The following is a 9,390-nucleotide window of genomic DNA, read 5'->3' as shown; positions in this document are numbered from 1 at the left end:
AAATAATAATTTATTGAATGAATCAAATTTGAACATATGTGTCAGTGGCTTGTTGATCTTTACATTGTTAGTTAATTTCCTAACCTAGCCTGGGACACACATTCATACGGTTTGATAAAGTACTTATTGGACTTTAACTTATCATTGCACTTACAATAACAAGCGTAGCTTCCTCAATTTAGGTCATTGTGTCGTCTCATCTCCGGTTTTTCCTGCATCCACCGTGTCTGTTGTTTGTGTGTGTTGTTTGTGTGTGTGAGCGTCAGTTGCGGGGGGAACTGAGCTGCAGCCCCACCCGCTGCGGAGAGCCGACAGCCAGGATTGAAACGGCAGCAACTTCAGCAACTTTTAAATCATTACAGTGATTATACATTGATGTTAAAATGTATACAGGTTGGCAGGACGGTCTGAAATGTTTTGCACAGTCTTTCGCTGTACGTTTTGTTGGTAAATGTGAGATGTTCGAGTCACACACGTCTCGTCTTCATATCCCAAATAAGGAAATGATCAACCCGTTCTCACTCTCGCTTGGTCATTGGCTCTCAGAGTGCACATGGGACTGCTGGGATTGGTTGAAGTTGTGGGAAACTTCAGGTTATTGGTCAAATTAGTTGTGATTTGTGTGACATCACAACTGTACGGAAATCCTGATGGCTCGTTCAAAGGAATATGGGCTGTGTGCATATCTCTGTGGATTGAGGGTTTTGATACTTTCATAGTATTTATATAGCATAGCAACCTACTTGATAATAAAAATAGACATGGAAATATCACTTTTTAAAAAATCTGACCTTTAATGCTCACTCTCAACCTTGATATCCACGTGTCCATAAATATTAAAAGTGCAATATCAGCCTGTTCACAACCTGAACCTGGAGATTGGCTACATTGGCTTTGTGCAGACGTATAAAGCAGAGGAACAATCCAGTGGAAAGCACAAACTTTCAAAAATAATTGCTGGCGAAGAAGATTCACAAGACCACTCCACCAAAACTAAAACCAAGAGAGCTGTATTTGCACCACTTGCCAGCTTGTTAAATTGTGATTTTTGTGTCAGTCACTCTTTTAAAAATGGAATTTTTTTTGGACATGTTCTGTCATGGATATATATATATATATATATATATTCTATTTTCTTATGATCATGTGTTTGAGTCAGAAAGTAGCCAAATTGAAATTGAAACATTCACATAATACAGCGACATTCTTTTTTGTTTCACAGAGTCTGGGGATTTTATATGTTAAATTAATTGCACCCCTGATTATAAGGACAATGCAGTCACTTTTTAGCATTTTGATTATTTGTGATATTAGATAAACAGGAAATAGACTAAATTTGGCCACCACAGGTGGCACTTGATGGTTTTTAAAGCTGAAATAGCATACGCTGGATTACGTAAACATCTACAGGTGTGAAACCACAAGTGTGCTTTATGCATCACTTGTTATGTCTTATGTGTTATATTTTGTCACCCTGTGTTTGCTTCAGTGTGCATAGCTATGAGTGTGTAAGCTGCAACTGTCATGTCAAATAAAGATAACCCAGTTTGTTAAAAAAAAAAAAAAAAAAGGTCTTTGGTAAAAAAAATCATTATTGTGATGAAATTATGATTAACTAACAACTTTTTGCTGAGTTGCTAAATATGCTACATTAAAAGTATTGTACAATGAATTAAGCACAATTGAAATATTTAGTGTAAAACTCTGCCGGCAATATTGTGTTTTGTTGATGTACTAATTCATTTCGTGCGGTACAGTCAGCATAAAAAAGAAACCTTAACTGATTCTGAACACAAAGCGAAACCCATTTCTTGTTAAAACCACCCACATTTCCTGCTGTTTGTTGCTCCACCGCAGCACCAAAGTTGCAACTGAAATGTTTTGCCAGTATGCTACAGTAGCTGGTCTGTGAAAGGCTCAGTGTGTTTAATGCTCTCTGCGTGTTCGAGCCTTTAGTTCACCCATAGCACTGACCTTCTGCCCTGCATCTCTCAAAGGACAGATAAGCTCCAGCTAGCTTGTTGTGTCATGTGGTCAGATTTACCTTATTTATATTCACGCTCGCATGAAATGTGATGGTGCATTGCTCCACCACCACAACAACAAGAAGAAAATAAAGTACATGTTTTAAGAATATAAAAGGCTTTTGACAGGGTTGATCTTACACGCCTGTTGCAGATGGAACATCTTGACCGTTGGCTGAGTGACTCCACAGACTCACGCTCGCACACGCTGAGCTTGGCCTCAGATTTATTGTCTACAAACATTTACATTCAGTAATCAGTTGCAGACATACATAAATAAATAACTTAATAATAATAAAAAAAAAAAGATCTGGTGGTCATGCACACAGTTTGCAGCACTGAAAAACATTTAGCAGAACTTGCTTTGTTTTACTGGTCCGTTGGGTCATTTTTAGGCCACTGGACACTTGTTTCTCATCTCAATAAAATAAGACCGTCTCAAACACATGGATCCGACAGGAGTCTGAGGAGGGCTGAGATGAATCATTTAAAGTCCATTTTGATTTAAAATAAATGAAAATACATGATTTGAAAATAAATGAACCTGCATCAAAGTCAAAAACATGAAACATATCAGAATCACTTCCAAAAAATCTTTCATTCAAATTACAATATTTTACTTTTGATTCAGTATTAAACTTGCGTTTATAATGGTTCTGCATCACATTAATGTTGCTCTCTTCTAAATGGGTACCGCACCGACCTCGTCTTTATCACCCAGCCTACTATTACTGATGTCATTTATTTTATCGCTGCACTGGTCTTTAGGATTCTATGGAGACCAACAAGGCCACTGTATTCACCTCCTCTCAGTGGCATCCTCCACCATAAATTGCAGCTTTTGATTCTCTGTCGGCCTCATGACTTTGACTCTGAGACAAGGGATTGGGATTAAGGGCGCTGACGGAAGTCAAAGTGATACTGTCTCCTCGCAGTATTTACTACAGTAATACAATGACTGCCAGTACATCTGTGTATGGCAGAGAGAATGTGTAGTAAAGAAAATAAGATATTGTCACTATGCACGTGCAAATATAACTACAGCTAGAGAGGAGGAGAGGCAACACCCAAACACAGAAAAGACTAGAAAATAATACACACATCATACAAACACAATAGGCAGACAGGGCTGTGTGGCTGCACCCAAAACCTCTTTTATCTTGTATTGTATTAAGAATGTATGAGTGTGATTTTCATATAATGTGTGTCATATCACAAAGTGGCAGGTTCTCCAATTGGCCAATAATGATCTATTTGCCAATTCAATCCTGTTGAGAAAGAGACGGCAGGCAGACGTAAAATGAATAAAACATTGAATGGAGGGATTGAGACAGTTCCATTTCAATCTCTCTCTCTCTCTCTCTCTCTCTCTCTCTCTCTCTTTTTTTCTCTCTCTCTATCTATATATCTCTCTCTCTGTCTCTCTCTCTATCTATCTATCTCTCAGAAAGTCTCTAAGAAGACTTGTGTGCAATTGGGGTAAAATCAGTACTTGGATGATTGCCTAGGTTTGTGTGCACATTGCATTTCTGTTCTCTTTATCTCACACTAGACGCCTACGATGCACCACTTTCAAAAACAAACGTCTTCTCGCATCTGCTCTCTTGTTTGTTAAGATAGTTTACTGGCAATATCCACGCTGGCTGGTTCACTTTGTATCCATGGCTAATTAGCTAATGCCATTGGAGCCCTCAGATAAATATAAATATAGGATACAAATGTGACCCTCTTAAGTGCAAATACACTGTAAGGTTCAGTAAGTTGTAGGTGTTGGTGGATCTTTAAAAACAGTGATTATCATTTCTTTAAAACAAAAAAAGAAGGTGTGATCATCTCATTAGAGAAGGGGACAAAATGTCTGCAGGGAAATTAAAAGGCATCAGGCGTGATCACTTTTAAACTTTTTTTTATTATGCAGGTTTGAAATAAAAGAAGCATTGTGACACAAACAGATGCTGCTGGCAAAGAAAAAAAAGGAGCAGCACCCAAAATGTAAAAAATAAAGAAAGAATTGTTGTGGTCATCATTATTTCTATCAAACCAAAGGAAATGAAACAATAAAATAAGAATAAAAATACACCTCCATTGTAAGAAGCAAAAGTGATCTAATTTCTTTCATAAATAAGAAAACCTGTCAAACGGCTGATGGGCAACTAGCGAAAACAATATATTGATAACCATTTAAAATATTTATCATTACTGGCTTTACAAATAAAATAACTACAATTGGCATGTTTTTTTTTTACACAACTTAAAATGTTATAGATCTGTAACAACTATGCTACAGTAAAGAGATAAATACAGATGTCTTTGTCAGCAAAATGCATTTCTGTTAATCACACAAAAAGTTAAAAAGATGAGATCAACACAACCAAACATCAAGTAGAAACTTATAAAAAATCACTGTAATGTGGATGTGATGGCTCCATTCACATATTTCATTATTTCACTTCTGCATGTCGAGGAGACAAAATTGACATTATGGTCAGACAAAATAAGAAAAGGGAGGTGGGGGGCATTTTGAGGCAATATCTTTTTTTTTTTTTTACCTGTAACATTATATCTCATTTTATCTCACAGCGTTTCTTTCTCTCTTTCAAATCTTTTTCCTCTCAATCTCTCACCTGGCTCTTTCCATTTAATGATCTGCAGGACACATATTGTGTATTCAGTTTTAGATTGAACTTTATTGGAAAAAAAACACACCAGTGAGCACAGATTTAATGCAAGAACGAGAGTGTGAAATACTCCTCTGAAATCCAGCTGCACAAGGCTGTTAAAATTCACGAGAAAGACTCAACACTCGAACACTGAGACACTCTTGCACGCAAGTGTGTGTCCGTGCACATACACACATACACACCCGACTTCACACGTCATGAATGGGGTACATTCTCACGTCCAGACACACGCACACACACACAATGACTTACATGTAATATTAAAGAAGAAACAAATCTATCCGGACTTCCGATTCCCAATTTGATCCCATAAAAGTGATATTTACAATCACACTGTGACAGCTCAGTAGACCTTAACAGGTCTTAAATATTAAAAAAAGACTATTTTTGTTTTGTTTCTTTTCCCCACCCAAGCTTTTTGTATCAATTTGCAGGCCCTTAAGCAAAGCTACCATAACATCAAAGCCTGAACCTACTAGAAGTTAATATTTTTCTACAGTACAGGGCCCAACGCTTATTGGCAAAAAAAGAGGAACAATTTTGCAAGCCAGAAATAAATAAAACAGCAACGACAACAACAACAACAAAAAGAAAAGAAGAAAAAAAACACAAAAGGGAAATTAAAATGATTAAAGAAGAGGAAGAGTATTTTTTTTTCTTTCTCATTCTAATTAAAGCTGGATGGGGTCCCTGAGGGGACTTTGATGGTGACACAGAAGAGGAGTGCTCTAATAGCCCGGCCTGTATATCGTGGAGGGCATAGACACACAGCTCAGAGAGGATGGTGGGAGCAGGAGGGAGGGGAGGGGATGGGAGGGGGGCCTTATAAGTGCTTGGCAAATTTTAAACAGCAAGAGGACTGCTAATACATTAAGTGGTACAGACAGCAGTCATCTAGTCAAAAAACTCACAAATTCTTCTAGAAACTGAAAGAAATAATAATTACATTGACAAAAAGAAAGTGGTGGTGATTTGGGAGGTGGAATGTGTGTTTGCATGTGTATGTATGTTATTGTATGTTAGGTGTGAACTGTGTGTAAGTGTGTGCAGATCAGAAGAGGGTTGAGGGGATAGGGGTGAGGGGGGATGAGGGGATGAGAGTAGACTCCTCGTGTCATATTTGTCGACAGACCATGATCTTCAGTTTCAGGTGAGGTAGAGTGGCTTGTCCCTGCCAATCATGCTGCCACTGGAGAGAGAAAAACACAAAAGCACAGGTTAGATTACGAACAAAGACAAAACGGCAAAGAAAAGCAGGATTCTCACACACATTGAACAGAACAATAGGAAGTATATTTTCTTTTGATTGCAAGCCCTTCTCATTCCCTGATGTCCCCAATTTAAGACGAGACACCCATTCTCAAATTAAAACGAAATATTCCATAGTACTCTAGAAAACACTGTACACTCAGAATATTCCAGTGCTGCAGGACTGCATAGCCTGCCAAACCGTTTAGTACAATAACAGTGAAAACTTGTGTTAGGAACATCTGTTTTTTTTACTGCTGTCTGACAAACACATGACAAGCTCTATTATCTCACCATTACCTCTCCAGCTGTCTCCCCTGTCTCACTGGAACGGAGCTGACAATTTTCAACACTTATATTGTGAAAGCAGTGGGAGAGACGTCTGACAAGACTATATATACTTATTTCTAAGGGAGCGCTGGTCTGTATCTATCTGACAAATTCAACCCGGGAAAACTTGAATTAAAAAAAGATTGACATTTACTTTTTCACAATAAAATGTGTAGTTTAAGTAAATACATCAAACATCAGAAGAAAATGTCCATATGCTTGATTAATTTGTCTCCATTCAAAATGTCCTTCAAGACCATATGATTTGATAAGTTGCAGTAACAAAGGTTGTTGTGGGAAACTGACTGTGGGAAGCAAATAAAACCGTCTCCTCTGTCTTCACTGACCTGCAGTGGTTGCCACACTCCCGATTGCAGTATTCACTGTCCCAGTCATGGCTCTGAGCCACTCCAGGGCCCGGACCAGGTCCAGGGGCTCCTGGAGACTGGGAGCCACCAATGCTCTTCTGATACTCTGACTGGAGGTGGGAAAACCCCTGGAGAAAGAAGGAAAATGAAGCTCAACATCTTAAAGTAGAAAGTATTGCACAGCAGCAAGTGTGCCTTAGTTTGTTGCTCTACCTGCTGTCCAGGAGGTGGAGAGTGAAGAGAGGCCTGCAGCCCCATCTGGTGAGAGATGATTGGCTGGGACTGGACCTGCTGCATGCGGATAGGCTGGTTGAGGAGCGAGCTCTGGTGCAGGGAGAGCTGCTGGTGGGGGTGAAGGGGTGGGCTGATCTGGAAGGAGGAAGGGGGAGAGGCACTAATGCTGGGCAGCATCTGCGATTGGCTGAGCGTCTGCGACAGGGTGTGGCGAGGGGCGTGTCCTGCGTAGCTCTGCAGGTCGGTGAGAGGGAAGGCCCCGGGCCCCAGGTAGGGCGACGACGGCTGTGGGGGATGTGGCACACTGTACAGGGGCGGGTTGGCTGGCATCATATGTGGAGAAGCCTGGCTTGTTTGGGCACTTTTTGTCTCCACAGGATCATTATATGTCTAGAGGGGGGACGACGGAAAAGAAAAAATGGTTACACTCATTATTACACTACCTTCAGCCATAAAGAACCATTTCAGTTTTTTACAATGTGGATCTGATTTTTGTCGTTTTAGCATGGTTTTTATTAGAGATGGTCCGATGGCTCCGATACTGCCTAAAACGCTGGTATCGGTATCGGGAAGTACTGGAGTTAATGCACCGATCCGATACCACGTAATAAAGCCCTAAAGAAAATCTACGTTAAAGTAGTTCACTTATGTTCTTTTTCTGTTATAACTGACTGTCTGATTGGATAATAAAAGAAAGTTCTACGGCATTCATTGTTTGTGTTTGTTCGTGTTTCACAAAGAGTTTAACCTGAGCCAGACAGACAAAGATAGAAATAATATCACATATACAGTTGTTAAAACATAATAAAATATATGACACACTGGTATCGGATCGGTACTCAGTATCGGCCGATGTGCAAGTTCAGGTATCGGAATCGGTATCGGAAGGCAAAAAATGGTATCGGGCCATCTCTAGTTTTTATTGTGAAATTAGTTTTTTTTTTTGTGTGCTATCTTCCAAATAAAGTGGTTCAGATGATCTGGCTAAAATGTTATCTTAACCACTAGAAATGCTACAAAACTACTGCATGACCCAGGTTGTAATAAACTGGAATTATCTTTTGTGGATAAATCAAGTATTAACAGTGTGCACCATGCTGAAGGGTTCATGTAATGGTTAGGACTTGAATATTTAACATATTAAAATTTGACAGAGTTCTTATTGAAATGCAGATCTGTAAGATTTGTGTTATTTCTTTTTGGTGTAAATTAGCTGTAGTAGTTTTGCACTGCTCTTCCAAGAAGCAAGCAGTATTGTGACCCTGTATCCAAATTGCTTATAATACGAATAGTATGGACATTATAGGGGAATTTTAGTCTGCAAATAGAGTTTGAGACAGATATGACCATGCATCCAAACACTGATGGAGCTGATAGTCACTACATGATAAAGCTGTCCCATAACTCCTTGTGCCTCCTCAATTCCACAGAGACAACTCTCTCAGGGGTAGTTTTCAAAACAATATGTCAATGAAGCAAAAGAAAAGGACCAGCTGGCATCGGCAAATTCTAAGACAATTATTTAAATAACTACATGAAATAAATACAAAAGTGGCTCGGCTTCTCTTCCAAGAAACACTAATTTGATGTGAAAATGTCATTGAGCTGTAAATGGTAGTATTGTAACAATGTGCACTAATTCTGTATTATTCATTGCATAAAGTATTCATAGGATGTTTAGCCATTACGGCTAATGCTAGACCCGGTCACCGCTCTGTTCCTCCTCTCTTTATTTATTTATTTTATATACACTGTTGATGACACACACATTTATTCTGCAGGTCTTTCTGTCTCCCTTTCCTTTATGAGGTGGTGTATGTATGAAATACATCCAGTGTTTCTCATTAACTGTCAGACGGGCTGGAGTGATGTGTGGTGGTCTGCTATTTAGTAATGGCTCACATCCATCCCTCTGAACCCGTGAAATAATCAATGGGATGGGATGGAGGGATGGATAAAAGAGAGGGTCACATACATTTGCAGGGTCAAGTGGAAAATGAAATACTGAAGAAATGGTGTGAAGGGAGAAGCAAAGAGGTGAGAGGATGGCTGTGATTTGTTTCACCTTGTGATGTATTGCAGTACAATTATTTCAAATTCAATGGAGGAAATATCTAAACAGTATATGTGTCAAATGAGAGTTTATGAGGATTGAAACATTTATGAAATCTGTGAAATCTACTTCATAGTGTGACTTTTGTAATTTAGACTTTTTTTTTTTAAATCACTCTCTGTCCTTGGAAGCTTTTGGATTCAAATGAACACAAGAGAAGTGCCATGACATACTGTGGGAAGTAATCAAACTTTTGTTTTTTCTTCTTCTCCAAAACAAACCGACATGCGTCTCCAAACAAAAAGGCAACAGGTGCACGGTGAAGATGTGAATCCTTCAAATGATACTCCAATTACCTCCAATTCCACCCACCCCAATTCACTTTGAAAAGACTCCTTCATTGGTAATTAAAAAAGAGTTGCATTGAATCATGAGATCCAGCCCTGCATTCA

The 9,390-nt window shown here is 39.0% G+C and overlaps 1 protein-coding gene across 5 annotated transcripts in view; it reads right to left on the bottom strand.

The window, feature by feature from the left end:
• Positions 1-4,557: 4,557 nt before the first annotated feature.
• tox2 (TOX high mobility group box family member 2) overlaps positions 4,558-9,390 on the bottom strand; it is a 94,012-nt gene continuing 89,179 nt past the window's right edge. For all 5 annotated transcript variants that reach the window (XM_039798564.1, XM_039798562.1, XM_039798563.1 and 2 more), the window contains 3 exons: positions 6,865-7,275; positions 6,631-6,779; positions 4,558-5,894 (listed from right to left, as the gene is read on the bottom strand). In XM_039798564.1, coding sequence (XP_039654498.1) covers positions 5,852-5,894; positions 6,631-6,779; positions 6,865-7,275 — 603 coding nt within the window. In that variant the 3' untranslated portion in view covers positions 4,558-5,851. The remainder of the gene's footprint in view (positions 5,895-6,630; positions 6,780-6,864; positions 7,276-9,390) is intronic.

Source organism: Perca fluviatilis, chromosome 4 (genome assembly GCF_010015445.1).
Source record: "Perca fluviatilis chromosome 4, GENO_Pfluv_1.0, whole genome shotgun sequence".
Classification (NCBI taxonomy): domain Eukaryota; kingdom Metazoa; phylum Chordata; class Actinopteri; order Perciformes; family Percidae; genus Perca; species Perca fluviatilis.
The sequence above is the reverse complement of the archived record's forward strand: the minus strand, read 5'-3'. Positions and strand labels throughout refer to the sequence as shown.